The sequence below is a fragment of the Protobothrops mucrosquamatus genome, unplaced genomic scaffold, assembly GCF_001527695.2.
Source record: "Protobothrops mucrosquamatus isolate PMUCROS unplaced genomic scaffold, P.Mucros_1.0 scaffold6, whole genome shotgun sequence".
Lineage (NCBI taxonomy): Eukaryota > Metazoa > Chordata > Lepidosauria > Squamata > Viperidae > Protobothrops > Protobothrops mucrosquamatus.
In genome coordinates, this window is record NW_015386393.1 from 4,792,951 (window position 1) to 4,808,787 (window position 15,837).

Below are 15,837 nucleotides of genomic sequence, written 5' to 3' on the forward strand. Positions count from 1 at the left end.
ATAGCCAAGTTAATCATATTGTGCGAGTTCAGACACTTCGTAGAAGCTCTGGAAAAACAGCTAACATATTTAGGACAGCATTTCTAGTATCTCAGATGGCATTGTAATAAAATATAAAATAAGAATCTACTTGGGTCAGAAAGCAGGATTGTCAGGATGAATTTGTGGTTGGGGGCAGGTGGAAAGTCTGTGTCAACTAATGCCACAGCAAGTCCATTTATTACCCTGACTGTATTACAAGGCCGATGCCTTCTGATTAAATGCATTTTTATTTCAATGATGCTTGTGGTTTCAGCTCGCTCTGAGGAGCTTTATAGCAATTGCTTAGCAAAAGCCAGGCCAAGGAAGAATATTGGTCTAGAGTGGTCCCTAACAAAAGACCCTATCGGTGCTGGGAGATTATTGGAAGATGGCAAAGCATTTATAAGGCAGCAGTTGCTTGTTAAGGCTGATAATTCATCCAACACACCCCAAAATCAGACCTGCAGGAGTTTAAGCTACTTGGCTGGGTTGAAGACTGTGGAGTGCAATGGTTAGGGTGCTGAACTGTGATTAGGGTCATGCAGAATCAAGCCCTCACTCAACTTTAGAAACTAGTTGGCAGAGATGTGCAAAGCCAGCCAAGGAACATGCATAGTTCTGAACCAGAATACCTCTCTCAACTTCTGCCTAAACAATCAACCTAAATTGGCCTAAACTAGGACTGGCCATGTTGGTTTTCCATTTCAAATGAACGTGTGATCCAGCTTCCTTGGGAAACTCATTTTCTGATACCGGCCAAACAAATTACAATCCCAGTGTTTGCCCTCAAAGGAAACCATGGTTTAAAAAGTACACAGTTCTAGCCCTTCTTGAAGTCTCAGCTCTTCCTTAGACTCACCAGTGAGGGAGGTGCCTCTTCTTTAATGCTAGGCACGGCAATCTGCAATGCATTTATGTGCATATGAACCTCCTGTTATTTCACGCATTCAGTTTAAAACGGTTGGGAGCAGATTTTAAGAACAGCTGCGTTGTTCTACAGTAATGTCTCTTTATAGCACAGAAAAGATATCATCTTCTCTTGCCTCAAAGAATGAGATGGAGGCATTAAATCTTTCAGTATCATGTAAAGCAGGGCTTTTCAACCTTTTCACCCATTGTACCACTTTTAGGATATGGCAACATCCGAGTACCACCAGCAAGGTGTCAAAAACTTGATGACCAAAAGAAAAGAAAAGAAAAGAAAAAAGTAATAAAGTACAGGTAGTCCTCGACTTACAACAGTTTGCTTAGTGACTGTTTGAAGTTACAATGGCACTGAAAAAAGTGCCCCCCAAGGCACAGCCGAGCAAGACACCTGTCTACCCACCCGGCGGTGCTCTTCCTCCTGTCCGAGGTTTTCATTGTTGTGAGCATTTCTATTGAGGATTGGCAGGGTGGGGTGGGGGGGACATTTGGTTTTTATTCCCTCGTCTGCTGGGTGATTGCAGCAGGTTTTGGTCACTTCACATGATCCTGGGACACTGTGACCGTCATAAATATGAATCAGTTGCCAAGCATCTGAATGTAAATCACAAGACCCTGGAGATGCTGCAACATTCTAGCTGATTGGTGCTTATTCTGGGCTCAGCAGAAGTGTCAGGATCAGTGCTGCTTTCCAGCTGATTGGTGCTTCTTCAGGGCTCAGCGGAAGCACCAGGATCAGCACTGAGCTCCAGCTGGAGCCTGGCACTGATCCTGGCTCCTGGCGCTTCCACTGAGCCCTGACAGCCCCGAAGAAGCGCCAATCAGCTGGAAAGCGGCACTGATCCTGGCGCTTCCGCTGAGCCCTGACAGCCCTGCACCTCCAGCCATCTCTCGCTCAGGCTTGTGCGGTGCTGCCACCGGTTCAGCTCATTCCCCTCCCCCGCTACCACTTTTCTAGGATGGTCGCGTACCACCTGCCAAGTGCCAATGTACCACAGGTAGTACCCGTACCACTGGTTGAAAAGCCCTGATGTAAAGAAGACTTATCCAAGTCTTGATACAAAAAGGGAGACATTAACAAACATGTTTCAATTGTCATAGAATTGGAGGATTTTGCTTAGGCCTGCATTTTCCAACATGTTATTTCCAAAATAACACAAGTTATCCTTCAGGGCTATAAACAGATAAGGTAGCAACAGGTTTTTAAAGGCTTTGGATGGAATATAGGGCTCTTGATAGCAAAATGTTGTTTGTGAGTCTGTTCTTGAAGACATCTTGGTAGTTTAATGCAGTGGACAGCCATTTAAATACAAGCCAGCAGTGGGTTGCAGTTGCCAAAAAAGCCTACATAGTCTTAGGCTGCATTAATAGAGGGATAGAATCAAGATCACATGAAGTATTAGTGCCAGTTTATAATGCCTTCGTAAGGCCACACTTGGAATATTGAATCTAGTTTTAGTTGTCACGATATAAAAAAGATGTTGAGACTCTCAAAAAAGTGCAGAGAAGAGCAACAAAGATGATTAGGGGACTGGAGGCTAAAACCTATGATGAACAGTTGCAGGGATTGGTTATGTCTAGTTTAATGAAAAGAAGGATGAGGGGGGACATGATAGCAGTGTTCCAATATCTAAGCGGCTGCCACAAAGAAGAGGGAGTCAAGCTATTCTCCAAAAGATCTGAAGGCAGGACAAGAAGCAACGGGTGGAAACTAATCAAGGAGAGAACCAGCCTAGAATTAAGGAGAAATTTCCTGACAGTGAGAACAATTAACTAGTGGAACAACCTGCCTCCAGAAGTTGTGGGCGCTCCAACACTGAAGATTTTAAAAAGAGATCGGACAACCATTTGTCTGAAATGGTATATAGGATTTCCTGCCTGAGCAGGGAATTGAAGACCTCCAAGGCCCCTACCAATCTGTTATTCTATTTCAACTGGTACTATTTGGCCATAATTCTGACTGGTCCAGTGAAATGCATGCACATCTTACCATTAAAAAAAGAAACCTCTGGCTTTCTCTGGTTTGAGGGGTCCTTGGTGCTCTCTGAGCTTGGCTGTTTTCTTGCAGACGTTATTCAAACGTCTGATGATATTACCTAGTTTGGGGAATTAAATATCTGCAAGAAAACAGCCAAGCTCAGAGAGCACCAAAGACCCTTCATTTCAACCCTGAGCTACAAATATTCTCCTGGATTGGTTTCTCTGGTTTGGGATCCAGTTCAAAGTGCTAGTTCTTAAATCCCTAAATAGCAAGGGAACCGACTGTTAAGGGAGTATCTATATTCCCATATCAACCAGCCTGTACTTTGAGATCTTCTGTGAAAGCCCTTCTCCAGTTGTTTCTTTTAATTGTAGACATTCAAATATGAAGAACCAGTTGCCTTCCTTCTAAGCATATCTGCTGGGTGCTAACATTTATTATCTGGGGGTGGGGGAGCCTCCAACATTAATATCAAGCCACACTGTAAAGTTTCTCCAAGGTTTCATTTTTCAAGCCAGAGAAATCTATCTGTTGATTTTCTACTTAGTGAGGGGGTCTCATTCACCTGGCCAATGTTTAAGGGGCAAATGAAATCAGCTTTATGTTATGATTGACCATTGAGAAAGTAGATACATGCCTCTTAAGACTAAGTCATCATAACTTTGAAATTAAATACAGACATAAAACTAAGGGAGCTTCAGCAGATTAGCAAAGAGCAATGATTAGAGAGCCACTTTGGTCTAATACAGGGGTCTTCAAACTTGGCCCTTTTATGACTTGTGGACTTCAACTCCCAGAATTCCTCAGCCAGGCACGCGTGCCTGGCTGAGGAATGCTGGGAGTTGAAGTCCACAAGTCATAAAAGGGCCAAGTTTGAAGACCCCTGGTCTAATAGTTAAGGCACAGGCTAGAACCCAGGAGAGTTCTAGTCCCGCTTTAGGAAGGGAAATTAACTGGGTGACTTCGGGCCAATCGCTAGGAGACTGTGGGTTCTAGTCCTGCCTTAGGCATGAAAACTGGCTTGATGACTTTGGGCCAATCACTCTTTCTCAGCCCAACCCTTGTTGGGTAAATAGGGGGAGGAATGAGTAGTTGATACATCTGCCACCTTGATTTATCTATGAACAGTAATAAAGTTGGGATATAAATAAATAAAACACTAGTTTGTTGTAGCAATAATAAGATATGCACATTTTTAAAAGAGTTCAACAGTCTTTACCCAAATAATTCCATGGGAAAAAAAATCTTTCTGCAGAAATGACCTCAAAAGAGTGGAGAGTAAGTGTGCAATACTGTGCTATTTCTCTTTCAGAAATCCAGACTGTGGAGAAATAAAGATCACTTCTATATTTTCTTCCTTCCAAAAGGCATGTTGCTGCTTTTGTGCCTGCCCCAGTTCCCTCCACCCCGCCTAGCCCTCCCCCCATGCTCTCATGGCTTAAAACAGTGTTATACAACCTTACATGTTGGACAATTAACTATCTGGTAGTAGTGATGGATGATGAGAATCATAATAAAAAAAAATATCTGCCACGAGAATGAAGGAGGCTAAAAAAAAAAAAACTGTAGGAGGTGAGATTTACCTATTTCAAAACTGCATTACCTCAGGCTCCCTATGGCAGACGGGAATACATCTTCAAGGAAAGGTAGGTTATACCTATTTTAATCAATGAATCCATTTTTCAAAATTAAGCAAACCCACCACCACCACCACCACCGCCACCATCACCAAACAATCTTTTCTGCAGCATTGTTTGTAGCATTTTCTATTTAAGGTTTCAGATTTAAAAGGAGGAGAAGGGAGAGGACAGCACAGGAATACTGTGTTCTAAATCCTTTAAAAAGAGCCAAAATGGAGTCACCCTTTCCCCATCGCTGTGCTTCTTTCCCCAGCGCTGATTCAGCTACTGGCTTTCTGGAAAGAGTCCTCCTCCACCCCTCTTTCATTCATAAATTGTTCCCAGAAAGCGCCTGTCGCCGGAGGCTGCGACACACCTAACCTCACCCGACAGCTCTGATTTATAGATTTTGCAACTGTGATGAATGCTAAAGACCTGCAACCTTGCTGTGCATGCTTGGCCCCACAACTCTTACAAACATACCCCCCCCGCCCCGCCCCACCAAGCTTTGCAGAAGGCCATTTTCTCCACCCTCCACATTTTGAACCTGTGGTTCACCACCTTCTCAATGTGATCCAGAGCCGTCCTGTGCCCGATATGCATAGCACTCATCAGTTGAAAATCAGGATCAAGCACTGCAAGATGTCAACTTTTGAGGAAGGGTCAAGAAGAGGGGCTTCACCCCCTTCTCATTTCTGCTGACGAAGAGCTTAGTTTTGAGGTTCACAAGGCAATAGTGAAGGGGCTGATTTATTTTATGTCAAGAGAGAATCCAAGATCAGAGCTTGTGGGGGTTCTTAAAATGACCCCAATTTCCTGCCTCCCAATAATGCAAACATTGATCAAATCTCTGCAAGAAAGGAAATTGGGGGGGGGAGGGAGGGAGAGACAGGGAAGGATGGAGGCAGCCGTTTTAAGCTTGAAATAGCAATGGCTCCTTTGTGTTCATCATTTTACAAGCTACCTGGCATACAGAAGCTTCCTTACATGCAGAATAACAGAATTGGAAGGGACCTTGGAGGTCTTCTAGGCCAACCCCTTGCTCAAGCAGGAGACCCTCTACTATTCCAGACAAATAGCTGTCCAATCTCTTCTTAAAAACCTCAAGTGATGTAGCACCCACAACTTTGATTTTCTTCACTGACATCTTAATTATCATTTCATTGATGGTTCATGCCATGGTTTGGTTGTCCCATGTTATTCCTTTTAACATCCACAAGTCTTCCCTGACAGGCCCATTTTTGTGAATGAAGACAGGCCTGGGAATTGTGAGGAGTAGAAGGTTTCCTCCAGTGCTTTGAAGGGATCAGCTAATGAAGACATTGTTGTCAAGACAGCAGAATTTTTGCATCCTCTTTTTAAAAAAAAATTAAACACACACATACACACACATACACACACGCTCACATTTACAGAGCAAATGTTTAACAGGCAGCTAAATATTTTACCCAAAGGGAAAGACTTGGTTAAACTGCCAAACAGCAGATCAGATTCTTTGCTTATGAAATGGTTAGCATTTAACCCATTACTGACCATGCTGGGAATTAACCTGGGCCTATAGATCCTTGCTGGTCTCCCTGTAATTCCCACCATGGTCTCAGTGGCTGAGTTAGCAAAACATGCCATTCGCAAAGTAATACATTGCATTCTGGTTTCACATTATAGTCTGCTTTTTACAGCATGCTGTGAGAATGATTGGGTTCCTGCACTCCAATCGAGCATGTTGTGTAAAGTTAGCGGACACACACCTTCCAAATTCTGGGTCTAAATGAATTCTCTCTCTCTTATTTTGGAAATTACGGCCTAAGAATTGTTTTTCCAGTTAAGACCAGACACCATCACGTTTTGTTTCCAAAGACAACCCACTATTTTGAGAATGCCCACAAATGGAGCATGAAGATATCACCATCACCACTTTTCAATCCCAGCATGAGGCTTATGTTGTAGATGGAATGTGACTCAAGGCAGGGGAGCAGGTTCAGATCTGTGCTCGGCTCTGAACCCTGCAGAGTGACCTTGTGTCAACTATTAATCTACCATGCAGGATTGTTGTGGGGATCATAAGGAAGGAAGATAAAATCACAAATAAATCGACCTGATTTTGAGCAATAGATAGCCTCTGTTATAGGGATTCTGTCTGGGGTTCAGAAATAAGATTCCTTAAAAACCAAGACCATCTTCTATGGCATTTTCCTTTTATGTGATGCTTACAATGGTGACTGCTAACATGTTTTACCCTTAATAGAGAATTCTATACAAGAGCTTGTTGGGACCAGATCCAAATATCAGTCCAAACCATCATTCTTTTTCCAAGCCTGACCAGCCAGAAAGTCCACTTATAGGGTTTGTAGGTGCATAGCCAGCTCCTGTTTATGTGCAACATTTGACCATCAGGTGGTATACTGCATCTGGCTATGGAGGATCCATACAAGAAGCTTGGCTAATAATCCTCTCCTGCATTTAGACTTTCCCTGAACAACTGCCCATCATAACATCATGTAGCAAGTAATGTGCTAAGTCAAACAATATGAAATAATAAAACAGAATATTATCATGCTGTGCCTATTATATCTTTCATCCAAGGTGTTCTTGGAAAGGGAAGAATGATTTTTAAAACTTCATTTAACCGGGACTGAGATTCAAAGAACCGAAGAGCAAAGGGAAGCATGGAGGAAAGATAAGCGAAGACTGCTCATTTTTTCCTCCTCCTCCTCCTCCTCCTCCTCTGCCTCTGGAAAATCAAGAAGTGCAAAACCTCACTTCTCTGCTAACAGGAGGTGGGAGATTGCAAAATTAATTCGGCATCTCAATTAGCCCATGAGAAAGATATGAAAGGAAAAGATTTTGCTGATGTTCCTTCAGCCCATCCAACATCTAAGCACCATGTGAAACCAAATGATTAAATTGTTAAAGTAATATGAGCTGGCCACCTCAGAGGTGGACACACACACACACACACCCCGACATAGAGAAAGCCTGAAATCCGTCAACCTGCACCACACCCCAAAATGCTGGATTGAATTAGCACCTATTTGAGAAAAAGGCAAGAGAAGCCTTTGCTTCAAAGGTGAAGTTTAGACCCCTCTCTGCTAGATGGGAGCATCGGGAATCTGAAAGGGCATCCCATCCCTCCCTCCCCACCTCAGCATCATGGACATGCCTTCACTGTCCCACGCCTTAGTATTTCCACTGAGGCTAGTTTCAGAAATGGCCACCTCCCCGTCACCTCGTCGACAGCTATATATTTCTGCCTCTATCCTGTTCTGCACAAAAATGACACCCTCACATCTCAAAAAAAAAAACCCCAAAAAAACCCACCAAAACCGTGCATGGGATGGAAGTGAGGTTGCCTTACCTCCAACGCAAAGCAAAGACATGGCATAGGCGCTCTCCCTCTCGCTCTCTCTTTCAAGGCCGCTGTTCTAAAGCAGATTTGGCTTCACAGCGTGGGGAGCTGCTCGGAAAAGGAAGGGTGTGTTGCGTTGCTGCGAAATGGCATCCTTCTCCGAAGGGCCGCCGACTGCTGCTCCTCCTTCTCGTGCCTAGTGAGAGCCAGCCATTTTGCTTCAGCACCACGGCTCGTGGATAGCTCCCGACGTCAGGATGATGGGGAAAGAAGAAAAAAAAACAGCGTGGGGCGGGGGAGAGAGAGAGAGAGAGAGAGAGAGAGAGAGAGAGAGAGAGAGAGAGAGAGGAAGGCGGGGGCCACCGGATCGGCTGAGCGTTTGCCTCTTCAAGACCTCATTCTGTCGACAATCTCCAAGCCTCGATTCTCTTAAGGAAGCTTCCAAATGCTCATCTTTGAATTTCAATCCAGATGTAGGATTTTCCAGTTTTCTGATTCCAGAGTGGAGTTGCTAAGTTTGGACTCCACCACTTTTTCCGGGCACTGGCATGTCTTTCTGCCTTCCTCTTTCCTTTTGGTGTGAGTGATGCGTACATGGGGAGAGAGAAAAGGCTGGATAAAGAGGAAGGAGTACTTCATAAGGACAAATTGGTTTGATACTTCCCCCCCCCCCGTACAGTTGTTTCATGAATGGTCTGGAGACACAACACAAAAAAGCAACGGATGTGCCCGTCCTCCCCTCAGTCACATCATGGTGGCTTTCTTAGAGTGTTTTAATTCATGTGCACAAACATTTAGGCGGGAGAGAGAGAAGCCCAACGCCTAAAAGTTGCAGCACTTGCTGCTTGAATTAAATCGAGAACGTTCATAAATCAACTCATAGGATGCAGCAGGACATAGTAAAATCTCTCAGCATTAACAGTGTGGAAGAATGGATGGCTTGCCTAATTTTTAAACCCAACATCTTGGTAAACATAGCATTTTTGCTAGTCCCTGTATCACTGATTTTCTTTCCAATGGCAGTACTTTTCATAATCCTCATAGTCCAGAGTTGGTGTACAGGTAGTCCTCGACTTACAGCCATTCATTTAGCCACCATTCCAAGTTACAGCAGCATAGAAAAAAAAAGGACTTACAACCGGTCCTTGCACTTACAACCATCACAGCATCCCAATGGTCGCAATCAAAAGTTGAGCGCTTGGCAACCAGCGTGTACTTTTCTCAATTGCAATGTCCCGGGATCATGTGATTGCCATCTGTGACCTTCCCAGTCAACTTCCATTAAGTAAAATAAATGGGGGGGAAGACGGACTCGCTTAATGACCATGTGATTCACTTAACTGCAACGATCTGCTTAAAAACAGTGTCAAAAAAGATTGTAAAATTGGGTGTCTGTCTTGCTTAACAATGGAAATTGGGGTCCTAATTGTGGTTGTATATCGAGGACTACCTGTATCTTAAGCTACAGTTTTCCAACTTGGTGCCTCCTGCACGCCTGTCAGACCACAGTGCAAATAATTACTAGCTAATTCCAGTCATTGATCCCCTCAGTGAATAGGTCAAAGGACATCAAGGATGAAAGAAATATCACTTGCCCACTGGAAAACCCCAACAGTATCAAACTGTATCAAACCTCTTTAGTTGTAGGTTCTTCTCTCCTTGATTAGTTTCCATCCATTGTTTCTTGTCTTGCCTTCTGGTGCTTTGGAAAATAGATTGAGCCTCGCTTCGTTGTGGCAGTCCTTCAAAGAAGAGGGGGTCAACCTATTTACCAAAGCATCAGAAGGCAAGACAAGAAACAATGGATGGAAACTAATTGAGGAGAGAAACAACCTAGAACTAAGGAGAAGTTTCCTAACAGTGAGAGCAATAAACCAGTGGAACGGCTTGTCTTCAGAAGTTGTGGATGTTCCATCAATGGAGGCTTTTAAGAAGAACTGGACAGTCACTTGTCTGAAATGGTATAAGATCTCCTGCTTGAGTAGGGGTTGGACTAGAAGACCTCCAAGGTCCCTTCCTACTCTGTTATTCTATTATTCTGTTAAACCCAACATTTATTTTGTCCACAGATCAGCTTGATGTTTCTAAAAACTCCTAAGCTGTACATCCTAAGCTGTACATTAAGGCAAAGTCTGGTCAAAGACGTATTGCTATTGAACACAGAGATGCTTCTTCCCAATTAATGTGACTTATTCTCTTCTTGAATCTAAGCTAGGATCCATTGCCATATCTTGAGACTGTGAGTTCCAAAAATGAATGATACTATTTGTGAAAAAGGCCTTCCATCTGATCAGTTCCATTTCATAACTGTGAGCAGAAGCTAGGGGAATATAATGTATGAAGACAGTATTCCACTGATATCCCATTTTAGTAAAGATTATGCATTTTATTTCAAAAGTGAATGAAAAATGAATCCAATAAGCCACATTTTTCTTTATTTATGGAAATGAAATGAAATTCAAATGAACGAGTTCTAAATAAAGCATTGATTCAATACTCTTGAAGTGAAATGGGTTTGAAAATCAGGAAGAACCTCCAGATCACAAAAAAAACTAAAGGAAGAAGTTAAGAGGGTGTGAATCTGCATATGTACAAAATTTTAAATGGAAACTCTTTGTCTAATCCAGTGTTTCTCAACCTTGGCAGCTTGAAGATGGGAAGACTTCAATATCCAGAATTCCCCAGACAGCTATGCTGGGAGTTGAAGTCTGCCCATCTTCAAGTTGCCAAGGTTGAGAAACCCTGGTCTATATTATATATTCAGAATAGAACAGGAAGGGACCTTGGAAGTCTTCTAGTCCAATCCCCGCAAAAGCAGGAGATCCTCTACCATTTCAGACAAGTGGCTGTCCAATCTCTTCTTAAAAACCTCCAGTGATGAAGCACCCACGACTTCTGAAGGCAAGCTGTTCCACTGGGTTATTGCCCTCACTGTTAGGAAGTTTCTCCTTAATTCCAGGTTGCTTCTCTTCTTGAATAGTTTTCATCCATTGCTTCTTATCCTGCTCTCCAGTGCTTTGGAAAATAAGTTTGGAAAATAACTCTTTGTGGCAGCCCCTCAAATGTTGGCATACTGCTATGTCACCCCTAGTCCTTTTTTTCTCTAGACTAGCCATACCCAGTTCTTGCAACCATTCTTAATATGTTTTAGTTTTCAGGCCTTTAATCATACTAGTTGCTCTTCTCTGCATTTTTCCGACATCTTTTTTGTAATGTGGTGACCAAAACCAGATGCAGTATTTCCAAGTGTGGTCGTACTAAAGCTTTATAAAGTGGTACTTTGTCTAATCTGTCTTTGGCCCAAAACAGAAATTAACTAGTGCTAGTCAGAAAAATTCACCGGCATTTATTTTTAAATTTTCTCATTAACTTTAATGCAAGGGAATTTAATATAAATATTAAAATACTTTCCTAGGGAAAGAGAAGTTAGAGGAAATTATGGTGGGTGAATGTAATATTCTTTAATTTCTTTAATTATAAGGTACTAAGGGGTGGGTGTGAATGTTTTACAGTTCATTGCACAGCCATCTCTCCAACAGTCTGCAAATTTTCCTTGTGCTGCTTCTATTAAATCCCAGGAGAAAATCTCTGGAGGAAATGCCTCCCATCGGGCTTTTCATGAGGGAGAGAAGTCCTGTCCTTAGAAGTGGTTGGAGAATTTCTCAGAACAGAACAGAATAACAGAGCTGGAAGGGACCTTGGAGGTCTTCTAGTCCAACCCCCTGCTTAAGCAGGAGATCCTTTATCATATCAGACAAATGATTGCCCAGTTTCTTCTTAAAAACCACCCATAACTTCTGGAGGCAGTTGCCTGGAAATATACTGGAATATATCATGGCCTCTGCTCAAAGAACCTACAAATCCACCTCTAAAGATCCATGAAAAGTTCTTATGTTGAAGATGTAATCCAATGCATCTTAATGCCAGGGGCTGCCACAAAGAAGAGGAAGTCAAGCTACTCTCCAAAGTGCCTGAAGGCAGGACAAGGAGCAACAGGTGGAAACTAATCAAGGAGAGAAACAACCTAGAACTAAAGAAAAACTTCCTGATAGTTAGAACAATTAACCAGTGGAACAACCTGCCTCCAGAAGCGGTGAATGCTCCAACACTGGAAGTTTTTAAGAAGAGACTGGACAGCCATTTGTCCGAAATGGTATTGCGTTTCCTGCCTGAGCAGGAGGTTGGACTAGATGACCTCCAAGGTCCCTTCCAACTTTATTATTATTATTATTATTATTATTATTATTATTATTATTATTATTATTATTATTATTATTATTATTATTATTATTATTATTATTACTACTACTACTACTACTACTACTACTACCACTATTATTATTATTATTATTATTATTATTATTATTATTATTATTATTATTATTATTATTAAGTGAGACTTACTGAGTCTTCATTAGCCTTCTTCCTGACTGTAACTTACTAACTGAAATGTTCTCCACAAATACTAGAGACAAGCCAGAAGGCATCTAAGCTAGGCTGACTAGGGAACAGTGGTAGTGGAAGTCTACCCATCCTAAACTTGCCAAGGTTGAGAAACATTGGATTGTGGAATGACAGGAGAGAGCTTCTGATTGCCCAGCACCTGACTGGACAACCCAAAACAGAAAATAGGAATAAATGGGCAAGAAAGGATCTGTGTAGGAGTCGGCCATATTGGGTGGCAACCTTTGTAAATAAGAATTTAAAAAGTGAAGAAACAAATGGGCTTTGACGAGCTTCAGAGGAATCTCCTCAGCCTTAACGAGGAAGACACCAAACGGCAAATTTAAGGCCTGTCAGCCAGGGTGATTGATACTCAAACGCTGAAGGAGTTAATTCTCCATTCAGAGGAATCATCTGCCTAATCCAGTGGTTCTCAACCTTTTTAATGCCGTGACCCCAACCGGTCGTAAGTCGAGGACTAAACCGGTCGTAAGTCAAGGACTAAACTGGTCGTAAGTCGAGGACTAAACCAGTCGTAAGTTGAGGACTACCCAACCGATCGTAAGTCAAGGACTTTCCCTGCCCGGGAGCGCCGCGCATGCGTGGTTCCGCCCCCTGTGCCGGCCGAGGCGTAGCTGGCAAGTGGCAGAGACGGAGCAGGCCGACCACCAGCTGGCCCAGCCCAAGGGAGGTAAGGCACCCGCCGGAAAAGGGGGGAAAATGGCGGACAAAAAAAATGGCGGACAAAAAAAATGGCGGACAGCCTTGTTGGCGACCCCCATGAAATGGTCTATCGACCCCAAATGGGGTCCCGACCCACAGGTTGAGAACCACTGGCCTAATCTCTCTATCCCAAAATTTGGCGAAGGATTTAAGAAGGCTTGTGTATCAATCTGTAGCTTAAAATGTCCTAAACAGAAAAATCATAAACTGTTTTGCAAAGCAAAAAAAGCAGAGACCAGCGTATTGAAACCTTCATGGAAAACAATGAGAAGCTTATAAAATGAGTATCATTTTAGGTCTCTGTTGGAAATTGGGTTTCTTTTTGTTCCATCATCTGAAACTGATCAGTTGTTAAACTTTAACAAAGGAGTAAGTCCCCTGAAATGCTCGTGCCTAAAGGTCCCATGTAGGTAGCTGGCTAGTGGTGGCCGGGTGGGGAATTCTGGGAGTTGGAGTCCATACATCTTAAAATTGCCAAGTTTCAAAAACACTGTATTTCAAAGCAGTGGACATGCGCAGATGCCTCTGTGAAAGCCACATCTCCCATCTCTTCTGCACTAAAGCCAAAATGCCTATGGAGGACAGTACTTAGTGACTGGAAGAGAAGCGGTGGGTCTAAAATATCAGTAAAAGCAGAATAGCTGCCATTCCTAACTTCATCCGTAACCTCAGCATCAGTGAATTGTGCAATGGTAAAAAAATATGTCAGGAGAAAAGGGAGGATATAGGCGTGGGTGTTATTTATTTATTCAGTAAATTTACATGGCTGCCTAGCTACTCCTGGAATTCTGGAGGGTGAACAAAAAAAAAGAACACAAGAAGCAAATATCATTTTAAAAGAATCGCATGAAAGCATTATAATAAATCCTTTATCCACTTACCTGATATGTCCATGCTGGGCTCAGTTAACCTTCTGGTCTCAGTGCCTTGGGGAAAGCCATTTCTTTATGGTCTTACAGAAAGCAACAGGCTTGAGGTCATTCAAAACTCTGAAGTGAGGCCTGTCATGGTTCCCAAAGATGAAACTTTTCAAACAACTTTGAGGCATTGTTTACCTTAAAGAACTTTTATTTGAGCAGCATAGCTTTGGCACGTACATAGTGGACATAGATCAGCACATAGATCAAAGCACAATTCCCTCCTACAACAGTCATAAATCACATTCTCCAATTACTTTGAAATGCTGGCTTTCCGCCCAGTTTTTTATCCTGGCCAAGCCTTATCAGCTCTTATTACAATATTGTATGTCTAACTAACTCCCATCACATTCCTCCCCCTCCCCCAGTATCATCTAATTCTAAGAGTAAAGTATAAGAAAGAAAAAGGCTGCATCTCCATATGTTGTCAAAGCAAGAACATCCAATGTTAGCAGAGTTGACAAGGCCATTGTATAAGGTAGGCACCATAACACAGAAAGTAAGTTTCCTAAGTCCTCCGGATGATAATGTTTCACTGAAGGGACTTGGAGTATGTCCGGTATGGTGGATCTATTAGGATGGGCAGAGATCACTGGATTGGGCAGTCCTGCAAATCGCCAAGTCCCGTGCTACATCTGGCTTTAAAGGTGACAGTCAACACCTTGAGTTGTGCCTAGAAGCCTATTGGAACCCAGGGTAGCTCACATCGCAACAGCATTATATAGGCATATCATGGTGGCCACAATGTAGCTCCTTAGATAAATTTGGTATATGTTTGCATGTGTTTTGGTGTTTTGTCCCATCTGTTCATTTGGGGTATTTTTATTTTGTTTTGTTTTTGTGAGCCACCCATCAGCGTGGAGTTGAATGGCATTGAAATAGAATGAATAAATATTTTAAAATAAATAAAAGCAGATACTGAGCCTCTTCGATGGTTAATGGCAGGAGAGGAAGAACTGCTTGGATAGCAGCTGCCATTTTGGGAGGAGTCCGGAGGAGCTTGTGAGAGACTGTGGGGAGGCTGAGAACGTGGCACAATATTTTTTTTCAGACTTGGCAACTTGAAGATTTGTGGGTTTCAACTCCCAGAATTCTCCAGCCAGCATGCTAGGAGTTGAAGTCCACATGGTTTAAAACTGACAACCAGCTGAAGCTTCCAGGTGCTTTTAACAACTGGCTAAAACTTCTGAGAAAAAGATTAAAATCACTTGGCAAAATATTTTGCAGATTATTATTATTATGGATCATCGCACAGTCAGCCAGATGTTCAGACTGGATTTGGCATTTTGTCTACCTATCGAGTCCTTTCCCAGGACCTGGGATAGGCAGATGTGGATGTTTGATGGTATTACAGATATCGTCGCAGGATGGAAGCGGTTCCTAGTAAGGCCGCCTTTTGCAATTGACTAATAGCGAATTTGTCAATGCCAATGGTGTTCAAGTGGTGCTCCAGTTGTTTTGGGATTGCACCTAAGGCACAATTATTTATTATTATTATTATTATTATTATTATTATTATTATTATTATTATTATTATTATTATTATTATTATTATTATTATTATTACTACTACTACTACTACTACTACTACTACTACTACTACTACTACTACTATTATTATTATTATTATTATTATTATTATTATTATTATGGATCATCACACAGTCAGCCAGATGTTCAGACTGGATTTGGCATTTTGTCTACCTATCGAGTCCTTTCCCAGGACCTGGGATAGGCAGATGTGGATGTTTGATGGTATTACAGATATCGTCGCAGGATGGAAGCGGTTCCTAGTAAGGCCACCTTTTGCAATTGATTAATAGCGAATTTGTCAATGCCAATGGTGTTCAAGTGGTGCTCCAG

The 15,837-nt window shown here is 42.4% G+C and overlaps 1 protein-coding gene across 1 annotated transcript in view; it reads right to left on the reverse strand.

The window, feature by feature from the left end:
• The window catches only part of UNC13A (unc-13 homolog A), a 131,692-nt gene extending 117,741 nt beyond the window's left edge, over positions 1-13,951 (reverse strand). The window contains 1 exon segment of the mRNA XM_015809933.1: positions 13,939-13,951. Within this exon segment, the coding sequence (XP_015665419.1) occupies positions 13,939-13,951 (13 nt within the window).
• Between the last annotated feature and the right edge of the window lie 1,886 nt (positions 13,952-15,837).